At 39.1% G+C, this 27,189-nt stretch overlaps 1 protein-coding gene across 3 annotated transcripts in view; it reads left to right on the top strand.

The window, feature by feature from the left end:
• HS3ST5 (heparan sulfate-glucosamine 3-sulfotransferase 5) overlaps positions 1–26,012 on the top strand; it is a 210,868-nt gene extending 184,856 nt beyond the window's left edge. For all 3 annotated transcript variants that reach the window (XM_074864750.1, XM_074864749.1, XM_074864748.1), the window contains exons 3-4: positions 19,485–19,623; positions 24,262–26,012. In XM_074864750.1, the coding sequence (XP_074720851.1) occupies positions 19,517–19,623; positions 24,262–25,192 (1,038 nt within the window). In that variant the 5' untranslated portion in view covers positions 19,485–19,516 and the 3' untranslated portion in view covers positions 25,193–26,012. The remainder of the gene's footprint in view (positions 1–19,484; positions 19,624–24,261) is intronic.
• The last annotated feature ends 1,177 nt before the right edge of the window (positions 26,013–27,189 follow it).

Here is a 27,189-nt window from a genome sequence, read left to right as displayed (position 1 = left end):
ATAAGAATCCTTTGATTTAGAGGAACTGTCTTAAATCCTGGCCTTCAGAGCACAGAGAATTTACTGTGCAAGCAGGTTAATGAGCAGGTTGATTTATTCTTATTTTTCTACCTATCATTACTCATTCTTTCATCAGGTTCTTTCTATTAAGAGTCACTGATTTATAGGAAGAAGCACTCCTCTGAGGAGTTTGGTAGGTTTTGAAACCAAATCTTGGAAATACTTTCTTTTTCAAAGAAATGTCTTTTTGCAGGCAGTATAATAAATGGATTCATTATAATGCAGCATGCAGATAAAGATGGGAGAAAAGTCTGTAAGCATACAATTCTAGCTATGGTACCCCAGGCTCAAGAAATGGAGCTCTGTGACTTGAGGATTCATTAAGACTCTTGGTGTAGTGCAGCCCTGATGAAATAAGTTAACATTCTCATTAGGGGGTTGGAGCAATCATTTGGAAAAATCCTCCTTTGCTACATTTGTTTACTGTGTCACAGGAAGCATGTCCTCAGTCAACTGGGATAATCATTGTCAGCGTTTTACATAGTTACAAAGCAAACTAATAAGCCAGATCGTCGAATTATGTCAATCATGTTTAAACATCAACAAGCAAATTGCTGTATGCAGATGGAAAATTTGTTAAAAAGCCTAGATATTCAGTACAGTGTGAACAGTGCACATTGTGAGCTCATGATTTAAGACTAATATCTGAGTGAATGTGACTTTCCACTGTGTGGTTCTGAAGCCAGATTGCTGTCTCTATTAAAATGTCTGGTGAGACTTTTGACATTTAGGACACTGACTGAGGAGAACTTGTATCATTAAGCATTACGTCCTGCTTCTCCTACCCTGTCACTTGACCCACCACATTATCACACTGGCATATTAGTTGTCTTCTTGTTGCCTCTGCTGGAGTCCTCGGGATTTATTGCAATTTTACACCCAGACTGACTTCCCAAGGCTCTAGCCAGAGGAGAGATGAGAATCAAAAAGTGGTGTCAGGATTTTTTCTGCTACAGACAGAGGAAAATTATATATATTCCTATGCAGCCCAGTAGGGGATTGGAGTCAACTTTTAGCCCAGCAATCCTGATGTCAGCTTTCTGAGTGACAAATCCTTTTGGCACTTGTCATCTTTGCACCAGATGCCACCCTCGGGGGGAAGGGACCTGTTTATGGCTGGTAGTTGCTGAGTGCTTGTGTGATTTCACCCCTGCCCAGGCTGCTACATAAGGGACAAAAGAATGAAGAGTTTAAAAAATGCTATAAAGCTTTCAGAATGCTTAAATAGACTAAAGTGAAGTTTGCATGAGAAAGTAAGATAAAAAGTAAGACATTAATCTGTAGAAAGAACAAAAGATCTATTAAAGTAATCAATAGGTCTTTTATAGTGGCAAATATAATTTAGTTAAAGAAAACAGAGAAAGTGCAAGAAGAATACAAAATGTTTTCCACCTCTCCTAAAAGCATGGGTTGAGAAGAGCAATTATTGACTGACAGGTATGTTCTTCGGAGAGGAAAAGCATTCTCTGGAGGGAGGGTCTTGGAGCTGCACTGAAGTTACAGACCCCCCTACACCATACTGTCCCGCAGGAGCACAGCCTTTGACTCTCAGCAGAGATATGTCACCTGATCAGGAACACTGGAACGTGACACACACCAAAGCCAGTTTCTGTCTTTCCTCATATTTAGAAGGAAATAGCAAGGAAGAGATATATATTAATTCCCTAGCAACTTTAACTGTCCTTTGGGAACGTGATGAAATAATGGGAGAAAACATAATGTATATTGTAAACCAGGACAGCTGTCCGGGCTCTCGGGTAAGGGGAAGCCTTCTTTGTTATTGTCCATACTAGTGTAAGTTACTCTTTCCATTAGGTAAGTCCCAAAGGGTTTGATGATGGTTCTGCCCAAGACATAAATTGGATTGTTCAGTCTCAATGAAATGTAGCCTTGTTTTTTTACTGAGAATATAGTATGTCTTTATCCAAAGTTTTTATATTCTGATACTAAAGCCCCATCATTTTGATGGTCATTCTTTACTGACGAGAGACTGATTTAATGCTGCTTTGTTTTTCCAAAGACTCACTCAGCTATAGATTTACCTGCATCACTGTTGCATGTCCTATTGTATTGATTTCCACTGATCCATGATCATCATTATTTGAGATTCTTTCATTCATACTGCATAATATGGAGTGTTTGGTCCATACTGTTTTTTCTTTACTAACCTCTCTTTGAACACATCCATGAGCTACCCAGAGCCCAGGAATTTGGAGACTCAGACTTTTGCAATAGCTTTCCCCTGTAAAAAGTCATCAAAAGATTTTTTTACAATAATAATTGTCTATAATTATATATATAATAATTATTAGTTATACTATTACAACTTCCCAAGAGTCACAGTTTGGATCAAAGTGCAGTGTGGAATGTCCCTCCTAATCCTGAATGTTCATGGCCAAATGCAGGCACCTGCTATTCAACAACAGTCTCCTGAAACTTGGGCAAGAGGAAAGCCAGAAGCACTAAATTAAACTATTAGTGTAACACACAGAGGGGTGGGAGTGAGCAAACTTAACAACTGTATCATGCCCCATCTGACTGGAGTACTGAGGTTATTAATTTAAAGCTGAATCAGCCATCTGGGCTCTTTAGCATCCATATATGTTATGTCGGAGTCTGATCCTCAGAAAGGGGGAACCAGGGAAAACTTAATCTGCCATTCTGAAGAAAGGCGATGATATTTCCTTTTCTCAGTGTGAAGCAGCCTTTGCTGAGCAGGAATTTAGGAGGCCCATGGGGTCTGTATGTGCTAGCAGGCACAGAAGTTCATTTTAACTTCAGCTGGCCCTTTGGGAAAGAGTAACCACATAGAGCATCTTTCTTTCCACATAGCTTCATAATAAACTTCCAGAGGAACACGAGCTTGACAAATCTCGCTGTACAATTCTAATTAAAATAGATCTTCTTCTAAAAAATTCGAATCCATTTAAAAAAACCCTTGACAGTTCTGCTTCAATCTCAGTCTCACTAGAAAGACAAGTATCAGTGACCTGTTGGATCTTGTGAAAAAAAACATACACAACTTGACTGATTTTAAAATTCAATCAATTAGAAATCACAGTTGACTTTTTTGATTGGAACTTAATTTGATTTGGAATGAGTTTGTGTCCTTGCCTACTATTAATTAGCAATAATAATAGTATTGTTCTTCTACGGGAATTTCAAAGATCTGCCTTCCTATGAGGCAGATGGTTGGTACAGCTCAAAGCACTCTCAGTCGCAGCAGAGGTCTCAGCTCCATTACTTCTGTTAGCTGGCAAGGGAAGGCTTTGGTGGAAAAAATGGTAACCCTGAACAGAAGAAGTTGTCAGTGGAACAAGTTTATCTTTTCCAAGCTGCAACCTGGGAGACAGCTACAGGCAGGAGGGGCTGCAACATTCTCATGGCATTGCAGCCATCAAGGCTTGGATGCTGAGATGCTGCAGGGAAATGCATAGGAATGCAGTAAGATAGTGGCTAGAGCCTGCTCTAGAACTCCAGGTATTAAACTGGTGTCAAACAATCTGGTCCACATTTTTATCTAAGGCATTAAGCACCCCTCTGAACAGACCTTCCTTGGCCAAAAGCAAGCTCAATTGCATTATCTTCTGTTTGTTCAAGGGATAAGCCTAGTAGCTGTTCTTGTTGTTAACATTTATATCTTTAGAGAGGCTGCAATAACAAGGGAAGCTCCATATGCATGGGCCAACCCTTTTGGTAACCTTGGGAGGAGCAGGATACACAGCCCTGTGCAGAGCAGTGTCTCGCTGACTGGAGATGATTGGGTGGATGGCTTAGTTTTCTTTTTTTTACCTTTACTCTGCAGACTAAATACTAGTCTGCAGAAGTGCTTTTCATTAATATTCAGCTGACAGACGTAATTTCAAAGCAAGTATTTGTTATTTTCATAGATGGAAAGAAGCTGTCAGTATTCTAAGAGATAGAAGAATTATTTTTTTTTTTCTTTTTTTTGCCTGGTGCATCAAAGGGTACAAACACATTTATAGTTCTACAGCTGGTTTCTCCAACATATTCTGGTAGAGCTGTGAGGATTTAGGACAAGGAGTATGAATATACGTGGAGTGCTGGTTTCTTTTTAATCAGCCCTGTTCTTCACACAAGTAGTGTGAATAAAGCCTGAAGTTAGGCATTATGAAAACCGATGTGGAATGGCACCTTTGGGGGTAAGCTAGTCATAATGATGCTTAGTGCCAGTTATCATGTAGTACCAGCCGAAGGATCCATGCAGAGAACCAAGATCTCCATATATAAATGGCACAGGGAGCCCCTAGGGATCTCAAGGTGGCCAGGTTCAGGGAAAGACCCTCTCACTGGGTCTTACTAGGCTGGACTTGGCAGCAGGGGGGACCAGATACATGGCTTGTCCCTGGGGGCCTGGGAGTGTGGGCAGATTTGGCAGGAGCCTGACAGCTTCTCCCTCGGAGAGGCTTCCTGCCAACAGGCAACCAGGAAGAAGCAGAGAGCAGGGGGAAGCAGTCACCCCATAGCAGGGAATCACTGTTTGCCTAGGATACATGTACTTGCATAAAAACTTTGCTCCTGGAGTCGTAGCAGGGCCATGGGAATGGTTCCTCTGAGATGGGGTAGTTTGAGAAACCTACTATTGCTGAGGATATTTTGGCATCTTTTATGCAGGTAGATTTAGCTGGTGAGGGCACTGAACCAGGACCTTTCAGAGACAATAAAATAAACCTACAATCACAAAGCGGAAAGACAGAAGCATGTGTAAATGTAACAACAAATCTTTTCAATGAAAAGCAAGGTTCTATGCATATATAAAACTTCAATTCCATGATACCTTTGTACCTATTACTTACCTCCGTTTTACAAAACAGAAGTCAGCAACTTCCTTAGCTCACATCATACAGCATAAAGACACCTTTACAACCACATAGTCTGTTAGGTAACTATTAAATAGAGAGTATTAGGACCATTAACTTGGAGGTAAGAGGTGCCCTATCTCATACCCCACTCTCCAGAAGTCTGATTCTGTTGATAATAATAACGTGGCCACTGATATCATCCCATCTGCTTGGATTCTTATTTGTGATCAGTCGCACAGAACTACTAAATACATTAAATTTAATCAAACACAATACATTTATTGATCGTAGAAGAGTAAAAGTGCCTGCCATTCTCAAGAATGAGAATTGCTCAAGGAATTAGTACAAGACATTAGCATATTAATGCACCAAAACCCACAAATATTTCTAGAGAAAAATAAGGTGGTTGGTTAGCAGCAAGAATGTTCACAGAGTCATGAGAGAAGCATCTTCAAAGACTGAAGTATTAAACTGAACCTGTAGATAGGACAGAGTGCTACTTGTAAGAAATCAGTGAATTAATCCATAGCTGGTGTGAGAAAAATAATCTTAGGTACTACTGTAAAGTTTCCTTATTCTAGGCTGTGATCTTGCATTTGCAGAAAACAGGGCTTGTTGCAGAGATGCCAGGAGGCAAATCATTCGCCTGAGTGGCTGTCAGCACAAGGGAAGGAGTGTGGCACTGCCATCCATCCTCTGTCCTGACAGGGGCCTCAGGTGGGGACATGCCACTGCTCTGCAGCACAGGCAGCTCCGTCACAATCTCTCACAGCTGGCTGTTCAGTACGGTTACCACCTCACAGATGTGGATTTTTAAGCAGATATCACTGGGTCTTCTTTGCATAAGGGACAGCTGGACAAAAATGGTCACAAGTCCTCTCCCACTAGAGCTTCCTCTTCTTCCTTCTTTTTTTGCAAGGGGGCTTCAGCTGAGGAGCTCTGGGAAGGAGCAGGAAATGGATGTGCCACATGGGCATGAGGGGAAATAATTTTGGACTAGTGTAATTGAGTCTGCTCTTGTACCAAACAGTGAGGATAAGTTTTCCTCCAGGCTAAGCTATGATCTGGCTCCAGTCCATTAGCATATTGTTTTAGGTGTAAAGCTACCTATATATGTATTTTTAAATGGAAGTCTGCCTGGTAGCCTGCTACCTGGTAATTGCATCAGCAGAGCAGTGTGAGGGATGGCAGGAAGGAATGTAAGCATGTTATGGGAGGAAGTCAATCATAAAACATTTGCTTAAGAATATATGGTATGTTCTGGTGTGGAAAAAGACTAGTGTCTCCTCTACACTCTGTAAGGTGAAGTAGTTAAGAAGCTGTTCCATTTAGATGTTATTGCAACTGAGAAGCTATGATATGAACTGCCTCAAAAATTAACTTCAAGGAGGCAGACTTAAAGTATATAAAAGAGGATCCTTCTCTGAACTTAACCAGCATAGCACATAATTCACTAAGCTTTAGTGGTGAATTTATGATCTGGAAAAATGTATTTCCTATCCCATCTTCCCACCTAAAAAAAAGAAAGAAAGAGAAAGGAAAATAGAAATATTTCTTACATAAACTTTAGTTACATCTTCTGATGAAATGGCAGGATGAAAAGAGTAATTACGGTTCAAGGTCAAAATGAAATTCTGTTCACATCTCAGTCCTTCGCACATCATTCTGTGAAACAAGTGACCTGAATAGAGGAAGAATTAACTGATTTCTTTTAAGTTTAGTAATTGCAAATGCAAAATGAATATCATTCTGCAGACATGGTGCCAGAGGACAATGCAAGCTAACGAAATAATGGTAGCCCTGATAAATAATTTATGCACCATATCAAAAGCTGAATGAGATAAAGAAATGGAGAACCCATCTGAAAATCTGGAAATTGCTCATAGCTTTTCCTCCAGTGAGTCCCAAGAGGGTGAACACGGACCGCTAATAAACTCTGTGACTGTGTATAATTCATAAACTTTCTCTCATTTTTTGATTTTCAGTGCTTACAGCTTATAGTTAAGAAATGAACAAAGAGTGGAAAAATCCTGGTAGCAGTTGAGAAGAGAACATAAGCCAGCTGATTCCTCCACTTAGTCTATTCATAAAGGGCATCTGTTTTCGTCCCAAACTGCACATATATCTGCCATTAAACTTAGCACATTGAAAACAGGAAAAAACCCTTCTGCTCACATTCTCATGCCTACTTTGTATTTTTATGGCAGCTATTAAAATGTGATATTATAACACAACAAAAGCCATTTTGGGATGATTTTTATTAACAGTATTCTGTTGAGGCTTTTAGTTAACATTCAGACTGGGTTTGTCATGGATTCATTCAGTGGCAGTAGAGCAAACTCAGAGCAAACCAGTGGATTCTATCTGAAGGCAGTGGGGTGCTTCTGAATACATTACATAGCAAGAAACTCCCCCCTCACACAGCCACATTGGAAAGATATTACTAAATTAGACAACTCTAAAAATTACGTTCAGATAAGATTTGCCTTGAAATTATTTTGATGGTCACAGTAACAAGCCTGTGAGGTGGTATTCTGAAAAGACATGGTGGGCAAGAGGGTTATTTTTAACTCTTTGCATGTCAGCAATTTGTTGCTTGATTTCAGGCACAGTACAATTCAGTTGTGCAACCAGACTTTTGTAATTTAGTGTGGATCTGACTAGCTTGATGATTTGCCCTTTAAGGATGCAACGTGAACTATTTTAAACTGTTAAGACTTTTTTTCTCTGAGATGCCTTGGAGTTTTAATTTTTATTTTTGCAGTCTATCTAGAAACAGGGGACAGTGTCCTGTGTCTTTCTGATGGAAACCCTTTGCTTCCTACCTTGAGTACACAAGCAGAGCACAGCACGCTTCTCAGCTGCATGACAAGTTTCAACCTGCTGAAAGGCTACGATGGCACCCGCTGCCTCTGCTGCCACGTGCCAGAGAGAGCAGCATCTGGCTTGAGTGATCACAGCAGAAGCTGGTGGAACACCAGAGGAGGAATCTCCAAACAGCTTCCCATGGTCATCAAAGACACAAGGAAATCACACAGCAGTCTCAGGGCACCTTTGCAGATCTTTTGTCCTGGGTGGGTAGATGGGAAAGAAGGTGAATACTATCAGTAGGCTACAGAAGCAGCAACAGGGCAGCTGCCCTTTGGTGATCTGCTGTGCTCGTGCACAGGCTGTGATGGGACTGATGAAAGGGATCGGCTCCAGAGATACCTTATAGCAGCCTTCCAGTACCTAAAGAGAGCCTACAGGAAAGCCGGAGAGGGACTTTTTACAAGGGTATGTAATGATAGGACAAGGGCTAATGGCTTAAAACTGAAAGAGGGTAGATTTAGATTAGATATAGGGAAGAAATTCTTTACTGTGAGGGTGGTGAGACACTGGAAGAGGTTGTCCAGAGAAGCTGTGGCTGCCCCCTCCCTGGCAGTGTTCAAGGCCAGGTTGGATGGGGCTTTGAGCAACCTGGTCTAGTAGGAGGTGTCCCTGCCCATGGCAGGGGGGTTGGAACTAGATGATCTTCCAACCCAAATCATTCTATGATGCCCTCAGTTCCTCCCTGTGTTTTGCTGATTAAGGATACCAATTAAACCCTGGTTGTTCTGTCTGCCTCTGAGAGCCTATTGAGTGTTACTCAAATATTGTTTACTTCATTAATTTCCTCCTACCATCAACCGATGAATAAATTATTCATAAGTAAATTTATAAATTATTCTACCAGTTCTATTGATGATTGAATAATATTGATCAAATAAATAATTCACTCTTCTTTTCTCCCACCAAATGACAAATAAATTATTTGTGAGTATTCTTTTCATTATTAGATCAATCCTTCCATCTATTGAGACATTTATAAGATGTCACTCACTCTGATACCTACACAATTTGTAAGCAGGACTCTTTAGGACCTGTATTTTTGTAGACAAACAGAACTAGTTATTGTATACTTACATGGCAGTTGCTTTAGATATGAAGTCCTTTAGAACATGAGAAGGTGGTTTTGTATATTTTAAAGCCAATTAAAGAAAACACTGAGATATTCTGGGGTTAATTCTCACCCAACCAATATATTTCTAATTTTGCAAATTATTTTAGTTTTCTATATTTCTACAAAATAATCAGTGTTGAGTCTCCACCCAGCCCATTATCCCAAAAGATATTAGGTTGTAGGTTCTGTAAATGAGCATCACGAGCAAAGCCAAACCAGACAGATATCTTGACTAATGGCCACTACAAGCGTGAACTGCATAGGCCAGAGGTTATTTTAAGTTCCTGGATAAATTACATGATCTTTACATCTAGCTAGATCCATTGCTTCTCTCTCTTCTTTCACTGACTCACCACTAACTTTGTGGAAGACAAGTGATAGCCTCTTCTAGTGACATCATTTCTAGCATATTTTGCCATGCAGACAAAATGTGTCTATATCCAAAAATATGGACAGTCCATGTGGTCACTGTCATTATGATGGGTCAGGAAAAAAAAAAAAAAACCTAAATAAATACATCTCTAGGAAAGTGACACTAAGTCATAAGAACCTATAGAGAAAGGACTAGATCCCCTTTATTCCATGGAGCTCAAGTTAGATTAAGTCCACCAAGTATCAGTATAAGGGCCATGAACAGTATACTGAAAAGTATTTTCTAAAAAGTTGTTTTAAAAGAGACTGAGATAGAAGGCATCTCATGCCAGCAGAGGAGCAGCCCTTCTGTAATATTTCAGGTGTGACTGCCAGTGAGAATCAAAAGCACACACCTCTCTCTGTTTCCATCTTTCTTGCCTCAGAGACCTACCAGTAAAGTATGTGCAAAGATATTTTGGTTGATTTTTTATGTTTGTTTTTTTTTTTTTATTTAAAACTATGGAGCAGGCCTATTTGCCAAGCTGGGTACATGTAAGAGAATGAATATAGCCCCAAGACAGCAGTTTCTTCTACAGCTCACACTGCCCAGTGGGAGGAAGATGAATGGGCTGTGCAAGGGAAGCAAGACTGCTTAGCGAGCAGAAAGCTCATTTATGGGGAACTCTCCAGCACCATGCAGCTCTCTAACACCTGGCTGCTGCAGACATGAACTGTCTCTCCTTGTTTCCCCTTTCTTTTCCACCCAGATGGGGGCTGTGAGCTGTCACTCGGGCCAGTATAGCAGTGTAATATCATCCTTTAAAACACATGCATAGCAGAAAATCACAGCTCTCTCATTTTCACAGAAAACTGTTAACAGGTCTCCCTCTCTCATGGAGGCATTGTAACGAGTTCCTGGTTAAACTGGCACTGGTATTTTCACTTAGATTTCCACATTAAAATAGGCAGCAGTACTTAGGGAAGTGGTGTGGTCAGGACTTACAGTGGAAGAACCTAGATTTTGCATTCTGAAAAATAGCTAAGTGGTCTTTGAGGTCAAGTTTTTAAACTCACTTTCTCACTGTTTCCCCAGTAGAAACCCCATGAAATATCCAGCCATAAAAATACACAGGAAGGTATGACAGACAAAGTGGGAAGGAAATAAAAGGGTGCCTAGACAGATGTGGTGTAGTCAGAAACAGGCTGAGAGAATGCTTTTTGCAGCCCTGTTCAGAATGGATGTGAATGGAGCAGTTATATTGGTGAAGGCCAGAGAAAAGACCACTGCAGTAGTTAGGATAAAAAGGTGAAGGGAACCCATGGGAAAATTTTAGATACATGGGTATGTAACAGTATATTTGGGGTATTTATGCAGAAAGAAGTTACGAAATTTAGTCTGCATATGAGGTTTCAGAAAGTAGTCTGAGCTGAATATGTCTCAGATTAAGGAGACAGAGATGTTACTAATCCAGAACATATGTAGGTGCTCCATAGTAGACAGTGTGATGTCTATTCATCACTGATGGAGCGGTCCAGAATATGAGTTTGGACAAGAGAAGAGATGAATAAGTGTACCACATACAGATATGCAGGTGGGTAAGAAAGAGCTGCCTGCTCCACAGGACACTGAGGGGAAGCTGAAGCTGCATAAGAAACAGATCACAGAGTCACAGAAGATGAAGAACAGGACCATAAGAAGTCATCATCATATTTAGTTGTCTTGCAGTATTTTGCAATATCATCTCACTGCACCTGGTCATTTGCATCAATAATAGGAAAAAGGACTTTTATCACTGCTGCTTACTCCAGTTTAGCAGTCAGAGCAGACACAGCTATGCAGGCAGTAAGTGTTACTGCAGAACAGATAGCATGGGGGTTGGCAGCAGTGTAGCTAGTGAGGAGCAAGGACTAAGATTAGGTTGCAAGAAAATGTTCAGACTCACCCAAATTATTTTTTTATAACATGTTCATACATGCACAGAGGGGTGAGTGGGTATGTTATCTCATACATTGGAATTTTTTCTCACTGGGGAGTAAAAGTGATATAAGGAAATGATTACCTACTTTGCAACTTATTTACTTATAGCAACTTATAATGATTTCTGAATATTGCTTAATAATCCTGTTTGCCCTGACTGTTCTGTGAAAGCTTACCTACTGTGTTCATCAAAACAAAGCAGTTTACTGTGAAAATCTACCAAGAACTGCAGTGTTCAGCAAAATATTACGGTTTTGTCCTTGGGAAACAGATGTGCTCTAACTAGTTGGGTCTTGGTAATGAGTAAAGATAGCCATATATGGATAGTAGATGTTCCATTGGTTCTCTTAGATAAGATAGAAGGAGTAAACCGGCTGAAAAACACTCTTGTTATTCAAGAAATTGGCCAAGACAATCTACGCATGCTCCAGGGAAAAGTACAAGGTGAGAAAGACTACGAGCCTTCCTCCCAAAGACCCCCGAAGATGACCACCAGGAGGCAATGCGTAGGTGCAAAGATAACATAAACTGCTGACACCAGCCTTTCGAACTAACCCAGCCTTACTCATGCATATGTATGTTTGTGTTATGTAACCCAATGAATATGTATATCCACACTCTATAAGTTTTTGGTAAAATGTGCGGTGGGGGTGCAAGCTTTGTGGAGAAATCCCCTTGCACCCCGGCGCCGGAGTAAACATACCTGCTTTATAACTCTGAGTTGTAGAGTCTGTTTTCCGCAAGTCAAAACCCACAAGCAAAAATCTACTTAGGTGTTTTTTACTGTAAATGCAGTGTACCAGCAAAATATATTTGCAGCTTGGTTAAGTTTTTGCTGCTAGTTTCCCCATCAATGCTTTTGACTCGTAGTAATGTTTTCCATTTAAGTCAGTTTTGCTACTTTTCTAAAGGAAAGTCACAGACAACAGAGCTGTAAGAATCTGCAGGAGGCCATCTAGATTTTGCCACCATAATAGCTAAGAAGAGAATTAACTTAAATTGTCTGCCAGTTTTAATTAATTAAAGAACCTTCAGTCTTTCATATGTCTTATATATCAGGTATGGTATTATTTGGGAAAGGGCAACTTTTTCCAGGAAAAAAAAAAAAAAAAGGAGCGAGCATGACTCAAAGTAGTAGAAAAGCACATTTTAAAATTACAAGTATGTGAAAAGATGTAATTTTGTTTCATGCTAAATCACATTAAGCAATACCTCCCTGCCTTAATATCCCACTCAGTGCAGTGAAACTGTTCATGACAAAGACTGGACTCTAAATGAAGGACAGAAGTAGAAAGCTCTGGGTATCTACCTGTTTACCTTTCTTTCGGGACTCATAATCTTGTTTAAGTCTCTCCCAGAGCTGAAAAACAAACTGCTTACTCCTAATGTGACAGTGCTATTGGCCTCCCTTTATGATTTCTCTTTTGACTTTTGCAGCCATTCCTCCCCTCTCTTCCTTTTCTCTGCATTTTGCTCCTCAATCTCCTTTTCTTTTTTGATTGCTATTTTTGGTTGCAGCTGTTGTAGTGCCAGCTGGAAGAAACAAGACTGATATTCTCTTTTGAAGACTGTGAAATTAGTATCTATTATAAGCTTTCTACAGTCAGAATTGCAGTTCCACAGGTTTTCTATCTTAGCATCATCAGCTCCACCGTTCCTGAGGAATGGAGTAGACAAGGAAGGTGATCATTTCAGAAGGAGGGAAGTAGCTGGGGAAACACCATTAATTCAAAGAAAAGGGCCAACCCTATCAAATTAATCTCATGCTCTATGAAGAGCAGTGCAGGGTAATATACTCAGGATGCTGGCAAGGAGACAGGCATCTGTATTTTGGACTAATGAAGTCCTTTAAGATCTATGTGCTTGGAAGTATTCCTGGAGCTCTGTAGCTAAGCGTGGATCACGGCAACCTAGTCATCATTCAGCAGAACGCGGCTGCCTGCCTCGCCGGCTCAGATGCAATAAGGCAGTTTTCCTAAACAGATGTGTCTGAGACCTCAAGGGCATCAAAGCGTCTGAGATTCCTAACTACTCTGACAATCTGGCAGCAGATCTGTTTGGCACAGGGCACAGCAAAGGCAATAGCAAGCTTTGGAGTTGTTTCTCTCTTCCCAACACCATCTTGCTCAATGTCTTTCAGTGAGATGCAAAAAAAAGAAGGGGTCAGGCTGAGAAAAGAATGTGATAAAGAGCTGGTTATGGCCTTCTGTACTGTTGTCACTTGACACAGCAGCTACCTAGAGATCCTAAGACTATGGATAGATGAGCCTTGAGGGTGTCTGGAGTTAAATGTCCTGTGGGCAGTGGACTAAATAAATAGTCATTACCACTATTTATAGGCTTGAGAGAACCCAGATATCTGGGTGTATCACCCAAGCCAGCCCTGATGGGTTTGGGATTACAAATCACAAATGCTCTTTCAGCACTGATAGTGTGCTAACTTCAATGAAATGAACATATGTTTTCTTATCCACATACAGATGCTGATTTTGTGGATGGTCTCACAGAGTAAAGCAGCCTTTCTGGAGAAAGGGTCTTACTACTTCTTTACACAAAGAACTGGCTTCAAGGGCAGCATAAAGGCAGTCCTAAATGTCAAAACGCTACAATAGCAGACAAAAAAAGGTATTTTTAAGTTATTGTCACAGCTGTGGCATAAGATTATAGGAAATCTTTTTGTTGGAGTTTATCTGCATCATTTACTGTTTCCATTAGTTTTTCTGACATTTTCTTCTCCACTGTTTCAGTCAATATGAGTCATGAGGAGAAAAGGACATGTTTAGTACACAGGGATATTTACCTGAATCTGCAAACTGGTTTCATGTTCCTTCTTTTCTTCCTTCATAGTATGAATTGAGCAAGTGTGCATTAATCTTATTTCATCCCGTCTCACTCTAATGCTAGAGAGAAAAAACTGAAACATTGCAATTACTCATCAGAATTAAATTTCTTTCTTATACTGAAAACATGAACCATTAAGGAAAATTTAAAAGAAATAATCCAAATTCCATGTCTGCAGGCTCAGCACTTTGCCATTTCCTCAGAAAAAAATGGATTTTCAAAGCTTTCAGTTCCCATTATCCATTTCATTTTACTGTGTCAAAAAGGAGAGGAATTTTGTCTGTTCTTAGGCTATTCAATGTTATTATGAATGAAAAATCCTCTCTCTGATGAAAAATCATGTTCTGCTTTATCATGATTATTCTAGCTCTTTAAGACAGTCCACATGGTGCAGTAGCACTATTGCAATGAAGCCATCGAAGCAAAAGGTACTGGGGAAAAAGTACAACAGAACCGTAACTTTTCCTTGCTACTAGCCTAGACGTTCATTAGTAGTGAGATAGCACAAGGGGAAGAAGAGGACCTGGAGGAGGCAAAAGAAGGAGCAGAAGCATGATCATTCCAGCCAGACCATGAAGAAGATCTTGAGCTGATGAGCTGGTGCACACATTTGAGGGATAAATTCCCTCCTTTCCCAAACGTTATGTGATTTCCTACCCCAGAAAAAGTCTAAGTGCTTGATTTGTATGAATTTTACTCACACTGACAAATGCAAGAAACTGTAGTTAACATTCAAGAAACATAATGCAAAATCAAGAGAAATGGAAACGTGCCAAGTGATCAGTTCCCTGACTTGTTTCTCAGTCACTGTATTTAAATCCCACATAAGCTCTTTTTTTTTTTTTTTTTTTTTTGCAGTGTATGAAGACAAATATTTGTTGGTCAACAGATGACCCCTGCTGGTGTGTAAAATCAAAAAAAATCTATGTCAACTGATGGATAAATTCAACTAAATAAACACTTCCTATTTATTATTTTTTCCAGCCTCCTTTGTGGATATTTGCCTGTGGTTTGTACTTCACTTTGATTAATCACATCACTCCATCAAGACTGTATCTCTTCAGTCTGTTTACCAAAGGATTATATGTTGCCTTTCTGTCTTACACTTCTCTCCATAATCGACCACATGCTATTCATTTATCAACAGCATTTTCTCATCTCTGCTCCATGTGTCCAAAAATTTCCTTCTGATCATTTTCAAACAAGTTCCTGGAGATATTCTTGTCTCACTGTCTGTTTATTTATATGGAATAGGTGATTGTAGCAATAGCTTCTGCTTTCAGTGTTTCTGCACAATTTGTAGTATAATCAAATTCAGACTTTTATCAGTAATGTCTTCATTATTAGTCATTTTTTCTGTTTTCTCCTACTCATTTGACTTTGACCTAACTTGAACTTAAAAGTAACTTTTACAAGAGTTCACCAAAAATTCATATTATTTGGCTAGAACATGCAAAATCTTCCTTTATGTATGATCACTTCATCTTGTTAGGAGCAGTCCATCTGTTTTTCAATTGATATTATAATCAGAACTCTACCTAGTTGTACTGTCTTCTCTTGGCAATTCACCCAATAACCCCAGTCATCTCACCAGCAAGAATGGGAACATAGGCTTAGGTGAGGCATTCACATCAATACGCTGATAAGGCTACTTTCTAGTGTTAAACGAAGCTTCTTTATTTAACTTTACCATGTCAATCTAACAAGTTAGCTGTGCATCTGAAATCACAAAGCATATTACTTTTTTTTTTCGACATGATGTTGCACACAGCTTCATTTTTAGAAATTATGCATTCCACATTGTGAATTCTTTTTTTTTTGTTCTTTGTGCATCACATCATGACTCTCTTGGATAGCCAGGAAAGGACTTTCCTCGTATGCATATTTAACTAGATCGTTCAAGATAGATATTTCTGATGTAAGCCCACTGGAAATGTGCAACAGTATACTATCATCTCTTTTGGTGGGAAGTTCCAAGTTTAGCACTCAACTACTGGGAAAATTCTGCTTGCAGATTTCCCAGCCCTTCTCCTACTGGTCAGTAGCTTGTGTGCCAGTTCAGCTGTCACCCCTAACAGCAAAATTTAAAAAAAAAAAACCCACACTTGTTTACCTCAAGTAACTGCTAAAATCTTGTCACTTTGGATTATATTTTATCTTGCCTTCCAGCTTCTTGTTAAGTTTAAAGGTATGGATTCCTTACAGAAAACTTTGTGCAGCATACAGCATGTCCCAGAATTTTCATTTCTTCCTTTTCATTTCTTTCCATTTCATTTAAGTGTTGCCATGTTAGTCTCCAGCAATATTTCCACCTTAGGGACCTTAACCTTAATCACATTCTGGTTATATTAACTCTGAGGCTTAAATAGAAGTGTTTCTTCAATCCTCTCCTCTGTCACGTAGAGCTATCTAAGTACATTCATTGCAAGATGTAGCCTTCTCTGAAGCCAAGATACTATTTCTCTACAATTTTTTTTCATGAAAAAACCTAACATCAGAGGAAAGTATTATAGAGGTCATATCCTCTCTGGAATAAAACTCCATCAATGGACTTTAGATTAGATGCTGAAAGTGATAAAAAAAATGAAAGCAAATAAATAACGTTATATTTGCATTTCTAGTGGGTGTTTAGTTCTTGTCATTCTGTGGAAAAGTTTTCTGTACTCAGGTACGTGCAAACACAGAGCAAATGGAGCTGGTCTGGGTTTGAGCTTTGTTGGTTGGTTGGTTGGTTGGTTGGTTGGTTTGTTGATTTGGTTTGGGTTTTTGCATTGAATCTTATTTCAGACATTAATATTGAGCTCATGAGGCCTCGTGGAATCTATTTCAGGAAAGAGCCTGTCATTGATTTGATTTCATTATGTCCTGATGACCTCCACAGCCTTAGTGAGTCCTGCAGGCCCAAGAGCCTGTATAAGGGAGAACATGGGGACAGCACTTTAGTTTCATGTATAGAGGACTGCATATATATATGTTTTCTCAGAGATGAAATTCAGAACTAATTGTTGTAATGCTGAAGTGATACCTTTATTCAGAGAGAGCAGCACTGAAGGATTTAAAACTGGAAACCTATGAAAATTTGCTATTGTCATCATCATCGTGATGTTGTTTTTCTTTTTTTTTAAAATTAAATAATTTAAAGAGTAATTAGAAGTAGCATATTAACAGATAGTATCTGTGCATTTTTCTTAATAATTCAGCTTCAGATATGGGTTCTCTGTCTTGCTCAATGTCTAGAATTCCTCGTTTATATCTTTTTTATGTTTATTTTTTGATGTTAAGAAAAATTATACTACAAAATAGGCAAAAATTTATCAGGTAGTTAAGGTACTTTATAAGAATTCAGATATTTCACACTGAATCTCACTGGTGATACAGGTTTTCTCTGTAACCTTGAGCAAATCACTTAATCTCTCTGTACCTCTGCTCCTCATTTATTTTTTAAAGGATGATAATACTTCTGTCTCTGTATTTACATTGCAAACTCCTTTTACTTTGTGTTTTATGAGTCTTGTTGAAATAAGGATCTTATTTAAGAATTCTTATTATAGAGTTGCTTTTATCTGTGTAAAAAGCAATATATTCTCTATGATAGGTTATCCTGTATGATAGGTTATCCTGAGCTATAACCTGGCTGTATAAGGAGTTATTATTATTAGCACACCAGAAGTGTGTTAGAGACTCAGTCAGACTAAGAGCTTCAATGTTGCATGGCTTTTTTATCAAGAGATGATGGGCTGGTCTTAGAAAGGCTTTCTCCATAGCAATAAAATAAATATGCTCAGGAATGACTATTCCACCACCCTTGAGCTTTCTGGGACAAAAAATTAACAGTATGGACAGGACAAAGTAACATTTGCAGGATCTGTTTAACAGTGGCCAGGCAAACCTTGCAGTCTCACTACCCATTCTGCTTCTTTATATAGCTATATGCTTATAATAATCTCTCCCAGCATTGCTTGATGCAAGTTCTAAGGCTGGAAAAGAAGAAAGTGAGCTGCAAAAGGAGCTTTGCTAGTAGTAAATCATAAGAAACTTGACATCAAAAATTGTTCAAAGTCCAGTCAAAATTCAGAAAAAAACAATTTCTGTTGAAACTACTCCATAATACATTAAGCATTCCCTGGTTGAGGAAGTGAGACTATGGATGAGTAGTTCAGGTGACTCCAGTTCACATTTATGTTTTTTGTATCAAGACGATCAAGTTGGTGATTAAAGCATTAATTTGGTAGGTAGATGATATGGCTTTACATCTCTTGATCCAGTGAGAGGATCTGAACTTAATTCTCCTGTATATTTATAAGAAAGCCCAGGATTGGTACAGAGTGAAGAACCACATTATCTTTGGCTGTGCTCTGAAAGGAGAAGTTGATCTTTCTCCTCAGTTCTTGTAAGAAGGTATTATGCACACGGCTCTGAGTGTCCTAAACAGGTCTGCAGTCCTGAACACAAACCTCATACCTAGGGAAGAGTCAGGCTAAAGGTAAACAGTTTTACTCAGCACTTCCTTCTACCTTACCTAGGGACCTCCTGGTTATTTGGGTTGAATCTCCTTGACACAAGGTCACATCTTTTGACTCCTGCTTGCCTCATATGGAAATTATTTGAAGCAAAGATCATTTGTGGGCTTTAGATGGTCTCTGGAGAACACCAGAAAAGAAAATTTAAGTCTATGCTTTGGTGGTACAGAAATCTGGGGATATAGGCATGCTCAGTTCAAGGATGTCAGTTTGTGTCCCATGAGGTCTTGAAGTGACAGTCAAGGCTGGTGTCAAGCAGATGAAGTGCTTAAGAGGTTCTCCACGGAACAGTCAAAGCTGATGACCCGCACAGGGAGAGCCGATAGGATTCACCAGTGTTGAAAAATCATCATTGTGCCCACCCTGGCTACGTGCTTCTCAGGTCTGTCATCATGGGATTGCTGGCATAGATCAGAAAATACAGTGGTTTAGATTTCTCTCCAGTTTACACTCTAATAATAATAGAGGCACAGTGAACATGCCCCCATACACTCTGTACACAGGACCTGCAAGACTTACTCCTGGTTACTGCTGTCTCACTTGGCAGCAGAGCATTTAAATCTCTGTTGAAATCTAGCCCGGGCTGGTTTTGAAGGGCTTAAAGTCTAAACATATTTACCTAACAAGAGATCCTATTACAATACAAGCCTCTATACAGTCAAGACTTACAGTGTGGCTATCAGACAGCCCTAATAATGGTGGGTGTAGCTGAACTGTCACTTCCAGAAACACCACCCTATCCCAGATACATTGCCTGGTGCTATCACATGGGACAGAAAAACAGTAGAAATCAAAAAAGTTTTAATTACTTCTTTTGCAGTTCGAAAAGATTTTGCAAGTGTGGCTTAATCACTTGCAACAACTGATTAAACTTTACCCTGCATATTGCTTTCTGATGAGTGTTTTATGTGTTCTTGTCTCTGCAGACTGAAGAAGTCCTGAAGATTGATGGAGGGCCATGCTATTCAAACAGCAGGCGTTGCTGAGACAGAAGCTCTTTGTGCTAGGCAGCCTTGCTATTGGAAGTCTCCTATATCTAGTTGCCAGAGTTGGGAGCTTGGATAGGTAAGTCATTAAGGAGCTGCTCTCTTAATTATAAATGGGCTAAGATTGTCTAAGTTTTTGCTTCAAGGGTCTGATCTCTTTTTCTAAATTTTATTTTTCTGTCTAGTCATATATAAAAAGACAGAAAGACTGTATATTCTATTAGTGGTTTTCATTGTCCTTTCCTCCCCTTTGGAGAAAAGAGTAGGAAAATAGTCACAGGTCATCCCTGTCAAAGTATTTCTGCCTGTCCATTTCTATTCTAAGCACATTGACACTTGTTTTCAGAGAAGAAATAAAACAGCATCCAGTAAAAATGTCATTACAGTAGCTCATTTTTTCTGTGTGCATCTGTGTGTTGACCTCTAGTTTCAGCAAAACAGTTATGATGTATTTATACAACATCTTTTCTAAATTTATGAGCAAGCAATTAATGTGCTACAGTGGTAGTTAAAATTAAGTATGAGCCTGCAGAGTAGCTCGTCAAGTTTTGAATACTATTTCACTTGAAAGGTTGCTTCAGGGTTTGAGAATTTTAACTATGTTAATTAGCCAGTATTTTCTGGAGCTGAATGTGCTAAATAAATGGGGTTTCTCTGCAAGTGATTTCCTGGAGAGCAGTAGAAAATCCAGCTGAGGAAATCAAAGAGTATTTGGCACTTTTGACCAGGCTGTTTTGACTGGTTAATGACAGTGCAACAGTAGTGCTACCTGCACTGACACTGCTGTTTCTGTCACCTTCAAAATGGCTGGGATGGCTCTGGTAAGTGCTACACAAAGACAGGATAAAAAAAAAAGCTGTTTCAAAGAAATGAATGAAACAAGACTTCAAGATTTTCAGAAACTGGTAGACAGCTTGCCAGTGCTAATGCTCTATTACTGTCCTTCTTTTAAATGCTGAAAAACATTAGTTGAGTTCAAAATTGTGACACAATGCTCTGTGAGTATGCAGTGCATGGAAAGTAAATTGAAAACAGCTGGTGTCCATTGTTAGGTAATGTTGAGCTCCATCTGAGGTCACTGTGTGCCTTCTTCATCTGCTTAAATACACTCCAGAGGAAAAGGGAGACCATGTACTCAGCTAGGACCAAGCGCATTGCAACTTAAGCCCCAGAATTTATATCTTCTTTACCCTGGTGGTCAAAGCATCTCCAATACTTCAGAGGTGAAAACTTCACTGAGACTAAGATGATTCTGTGAATGAAGGCAGAAATCCTTACTGGTCCCTGTAAAAGTATATTTTATGCTCAGAGGCATGAAATCTAATTAACCTTATGCTATTATCTATGCTTGCACATCTACAGAATTTACTGATGGCTATAAAATTATCTCGCCACAGTATTTGACTCACTGACCTCCTGCGGCAGTGAATTCCACTGGTTTCATATATAATGTTGCCAATGGCAGTAAAATTTAGTTTCATTTGCTTGCATTACCCAGTGTGAAAAATACCACACTGCTAAAAAAGCAGTTCTTTATTTGGACTTGTTATAAAAGAAAAGAAAGAAGCACTAGAAAGGATGAGACACAGATAAATTAACTGGAAATGATCTTCTGCTTCGGCACTAGGCACAATCCAAACTTGTTGAATCTGTCAGTAAAAGGACACTGAGTGGCTTCAATAGACTTTGGAATAACTAATTGTTCAGGAAGAAATCCAGATTCATTTATGCTTAATTTATGCTGATCTAATTTGAATAAGAGAGCTGGGGATGACCCACATTTAATAGCCTCAGATTAGACTCTTCAACAAGAATGTTTTGAGCTTTCTTAGGCCGGAAGGGAAATTACCACTACCTTATCTGATTCATCGAGTCAGCTAAACTGAGCACATAAAATGAGCTAAACTGAGCTCTCCCCTCCTGGGGAGGCCACCCTCCGTCAGATCCTGAGTGCATGGAGCCATTTCACATGTGGAAGCTCGAACAGATTCTGTGCCTGGCAACTTTGAGAAGATTTAGATCAGTCTTTGAGTTGCCTGACTACCTCACTGACAGTACGGGAAGCCTCTGCACCTGATTTCCATGATCTGAACTGCTCCTGCTGGAACCAGGCTTATAATCTTTTGCCACTGTGACATCTCCATTGGAAGAAAATTAGCAAGTATTCTGGAGAGACAGCTCTGCTACTTGTCATTAAGATTGTCCAGCCTTATTTTAGCTGTTTTGAAATTTGTCAGAAACGGTTCTCTGAGATGAATTGTTTTATGGTGTGTTTTCTCAAGAAGAGTATTTGTGGAGTTTTACTGCAGCAGTTTGAGAAATTACCTGTTTTGTGAGAGCAACTTCAGTGATATAATAAATACCATATACTCTTTCTTTGCAAAGGACTGTTTTTTTAATGGAAAAAATGACTCAGAATCAAAAATATTAACATGTTGCAATATAACAGTAAATAGTTACATCTGGGGATTCAACTACCAAGATCTGACAGCCTGCTTAATACCACCACTGCCAAGATCTTTTAAAGGATATATTTTATTGTTTAGAGAGAGGAGAAGAAAGGGGAAAGAGTGAAAAAACTGAAATGTAAAGTGTTGAGGAAGGACTTTTAACAACATCCAATCTTTTCCCTTAGGCTAGAGGATATCTTGGGTATTTATTTACTTTTAAAGGAAACCACCCTGTTTGACAAGCTGTTGTGTTACACTGAAGGCAGTGCTAACTGTCTTTTTGAGCAAAAGAGATAAAATTAGTTGAGATGGGTCTGGAACTGCTGTTGTGGAATCCTCATTGCTTGAAAACAAATAACAAATACACAGAAGGAGAGGGAAGAGATGAGCAGAGATAGCAATTGCAGCTTCTGTTTCTTATGCATTTAACTGCCACCTCGCTGCTGCAGAGACTGTCTTACCAGCCACACCACAGTCTGACCAAATTGTATCACTGTTAGGTCAAGACATTGTTTTATGCTTGTTTTCTGTTGTGTTTTGGTTTTTTTTTTTTTTCTTTTTTAATTGGCAGGTTTGCATCAGCCTTTCAATGACTCAGGCTTTGCCACCAAGGCAGGCTCTTATTCAGTATATGGCAGAGAGCTAAGGCAAAGAAGAGACTAGAAACTTGAGAAAAGAAATAACAACAGGAAGTCACTTCTCATCACACCTTCTAATTAGTCCGCAGGACTTAGCTGGAGTTCATGTGAACCCAGCAATTGTCATCTGGGTTGTTTCTTTGGCTCTGTCTGGACAAACTATATCTCTCAGCATCTGGATAATCAAGGAAACAGCTAGCGGGTCAGCCAGGGGGATCAAACTTACTTTGTCCCAACCATCCATTGTCCTAGCATCAGTGTCAAATTAGAGACCCCAACAAGCAGTGATGGATGGAAAAGCCATAAAGAAATAAATAATTCTGTCCTGAAAGCAGGGTTTGAATAATATACAGTAAATGAGTGAGGAGCCACATGCTGAGAAACCAGAATAAATACTGAATACCTAAACAGCTATTAATGAGCATTGCCCATCTGGTATACTGACTGAGGCAGGGGTCCTGTGAAAAATAATAGCATGTGGCCATGTAATTTAAGAACTGTATCATAATATATATGCACAGCAGCTCATATTAAAATTGCCTAGGCAACCTTTGTTCTTATATATCCTTAATTTTGGAGAGCATGGCTCCACAAAATTATTAATGATATTTTTCTGTAGGACTTTGAAAGCTCTTTCTATACACCAATTTCATCCTCAGTGTAATATTGGCCTGCATAATGACCAAAGCACTGATTTAGGAGTGGAGGTGAGGACTTATTCAAGGTTCTGTAGTAGCAAAATTTTAACATTCTTCTTACTGAATCGTTTCTTGCCTCCAGTGACACCAAATTAAAGAAGGAAGCATTAGAAGAATGGAAAATAGGTGCAACAATTGCAGGTGAATATAAAAGAATAGCCCAAAATTCAGGGGCAAAAGAAAAACCTGTAAGGAACAGAATGAGGTTCAGTGGGAGAATAACTGATGATAAGAAAAGCATTGATGTAATGATGCAATAAATGCATTTTTAAAAACTTTTCTTGTTGTTCTTTCTGTGCCTTGCTAAGCATGTCTGATTCAGAACTTAGGTCTTTCTGACTCTGATTCGCAGGGAAAACAACCAGCATCTTCTAAAGAGGAGGGAAAATATTGAAAGGTGATGCCTAGAAAGCTGGTTTTCATCCCTTTTGCTTCTCTTCACTAGAAAGGCCAACTTTGGATCATCAGCTAATAAAGTCAACACAATGGGAAGCACAGGAAATAATTCAGGCTAGAATAAGAAAAGTGTTGGAAAGAGATTGCTTAAATGAACTGGATTTTCAGATCAAAATGACCAAATAAAATTCATCTTAGAATGCTTTAAAAATTGACAAAGCAATCACAAAGTAATGAGAAATGTGGGAGGTGAGGCAAAGTTCAAGAAGCCCTGAGAACAGTAAACATAGTGCCTATGTTTGCAAAGAGCAGAAGGGTGGAGTTAGGAGTTACTCAGCTAAATCACAGCAAAATACCAGAATAAATAATCAAATAATTTGCAAACAATTTAGTCACTAGCAGAATAAAATAAAAGTTGAAAGATGGGCACACCACATTACATTGCAAAAAGTTTCCAAGACTGTGATTGCCTTATACAGAAAACTTGACTCAAGAGATATCTTCTTTTTACAAATACCTCTTATTTTGCTTGCAGACTGCAGCCCCTCTGTCCCATAGACAGTCGATTTGGACCACGTGGCCAGGACGAAATCCCACTGCGAGCTCTGCAGTTCAAGCGAGGGCTGCTCCACGAATTCCGAAAGGGCAATGCCACCAAGGAACAAATACGACTGCACAATCTGGTTCAGCAGCTTCCTAAGGCCATTATCATTGGGGTAAGGAAAGGAGGCACCCGAGCACTACTGGAGATGCTGAACCTTCACCCCGCAGTGGTCAAAGCTTCTCAAGAGATTCACTTCTTTGACAATGATGAGAACTATGCCAAGGGGATTGAGTGGTACAGGAAAAAAATGCCTTTTTCTTACCCTCATCAAATAACAATTGAGAAAAGCCCTGCGTATTTTATCACTGAGGAAGTACCTGAAAGGATTTACAAAATGAACTCATCTATCAAATTATTGATCATTGTCAGGGAACCTACCACAAGAGCTATTTCTGATTACACTCAGGTGCTGGAAGGTAAGGAAAGAAAGAACAAAACTTACTACAAATTTGAGAAGCTGGCTATTGATCCTAATACCTGCGAAGTGAACACTAAGTATAAGGCGGTGAGAACCAGCATCTACACAAAACATCTGGAGAGATGGTTAAAATACTTCCCAATTGAGCAGTTTCATATTGTGGATGGAGACCGGCTCATCACAGAACCACTGCCAGAACTGCAGCTGGTCGAGAAGTTCCTAAATCTTCCTCCGAGGATAAGTCAGTACAATTTATACTTCAATGCCACCAGAGGGTTTTACTGCTTGCGATTTAACATTGTCTTTAACAAGTGCCTGGCGGGTAGCAAGGGACGCATCCATCCAGAGGTGGATACCTCTGTCATTACCAAATTGCGCAAGTTCTTTCATCCTTTCAATCAAAAATTTTACCAGATCACTGGGAGGACATTTAAGTGGCCCTAAACTAAACTTCATACAACACTTTCTGTTGCACCTGAGACATGCAATAAATGTCTCTGCTAAAATATGCACTTTTCATAGACACAGCTATCAAAGTAACTTTTTTTCATGCATACGTGTACATATGCAGTGTGTGACCAAATATACGGTGGGATCAATTTTTTCTACAGAGTAGTAACTAACATAAATTTACTGTCAGCATAGTTGCATCTTTTAAGATATAATAATAAAGGGAAAGGAGGTATTTAGGGAAATAAAGTCAGACACAGTTAAAAGAGTCAGTGTTCCTCTCACTTAGTGAAGTGTTTATGTGACATACTTATTGATCTAAGCAGAACGTTAGTTTATGCCATAAAAATTCATGTCAAAAGTCTGTGAAGCTGTGAGAAAGCATAATCTTCAGGCTATATTTGGTATGTATATTGCTAAAGGAATACTGACACTTTAAACACAGTGCTGAATTTTTACAATGAGAATGGATAGTACTATTTTCTTATTATTTGAAATGAATATCTTATCTCATACAAACGACATTGTTTCAGAGTTCCTGTGGTGAGTTTGCACTATTGTTTTATTGTATGGACCATAGTGTCACTTGTAGCATGTCAATCATGTGTCAAAAAAAAGTCAAATAATTTTTGTTCTATGCTTGTGTGTCAACAAAGCTAAACATCGTGTACATAGTGTACAATGTTTGTAAATACCGGTTTCACACTAAGTAATTCTATTTTGTAAACTGAATATGGTTATTTAATTTATCGTGAAAATTAAATTTATTGTGGTATTTAAAAATGGAATGGATTAAAATTACCTATATGTGCAACAGCCTTTCACCTTTGCTTGATGTACATCTGTGTGGTCCCTTAGCCCAGACAGATCACATGCATGTAGACAGTTGAGAAAACTGATACATGCAGTGAAGCTGAGTTTATTAAAAAACTCATCCATCTGGGAATCTGGTGTAATGCATACCTCCAAGAACATTATTGCTGTTCTGTTGCAGCACTTTGCTATAATTAATTCAGTTGCAGTAGCCCGTGAGGCTAAAGAATAGCTGTGAAAGCTTACTGTAACCAGGTATATCAAAAAGCAGAGCTGCCATTAAAACCAAAATGACAGACAGACAAACAAGATTAGAAGAAGAGTTATAGAGATTTCATCACTGAAAGCTGGTGATGTTTCAGAAGTCAAAGAAAACCTGTGATACCTCTGCTTTTATCTGATAACACATGCACCTGCTCCAAACAAAAAAACACAGTGTTGTTATTACTGGTATAAACATATAGCTTATGTTTCCATTCAGTAACTGACAAGAAATTAGCTCAGGAAGTGAGTATTTTCATGCTTTATACATTGTATGGCTCTTAAAGATTCATAAGCAAAAGAATAAAAGCAATTGAAAAATGTCTTTTGAAATAAGAAAAAAGAAAGAAAGAAAGAAAGAAAAAAAACCCCCAACCTCTTTAAAACCAACATCTAAAGATTGATGGGGACATGGATTTTGGAATGTATCCAGAACATCTGAATATTCTGAGCTATGGTAGCAGAGTAGCTGGTAGTTCAGATTATAATAAGATCAAGTTTTCCCTATGGGCTGTTTATCTTGCTCAGTGATTTGGAAGCATCGGTTTTCTAAATAAGTGATTTTTAAAACTCTTGTGAGAGATTGCTGCTTGTCTTGCTGTATCTTTAATCATATGTGCTAGCACTGTGAGCAATGTGCCCTTTCTTCATGCTGCTTCGGAGCCTTGCCAACACAACATGGTAGAGCATATGTGAAATTTTCCGCAGTAGCTACAATACTATTCACTGTTTTCCTGTACAAGAGCCATTTATCCTGCCCATGTCCAAACATAAAGGCTGAGACATTTAACTCACCTAATAGTGTTCAACAAGGAGATTTCATCCAATTTAACATTTTCACGACCTTCAGGTGAGCAGACAGATTCCAGATGGCTTTGGGTGATACTTACTGGCTTCATATATAGTCCTGGCTACAA

Source organism: Strix uralensis, chromosome 3, assembly GCF_047716275.1.
Source record: "Strix uralensis isolate ZFMK-TIS-50842 chromosome 3, bStrUra1, whole genome shotgun sequence".
Taxonomy (NCBI): domain Eukaryota; kingdom Metazoa; phylum Chordata; class Aves; order Strigiformes; family Strigidae; genus Strix; species Strix uralensis.
This window is presented reverse-complemented; position numbering and strand designations above follow the sequence as displayed.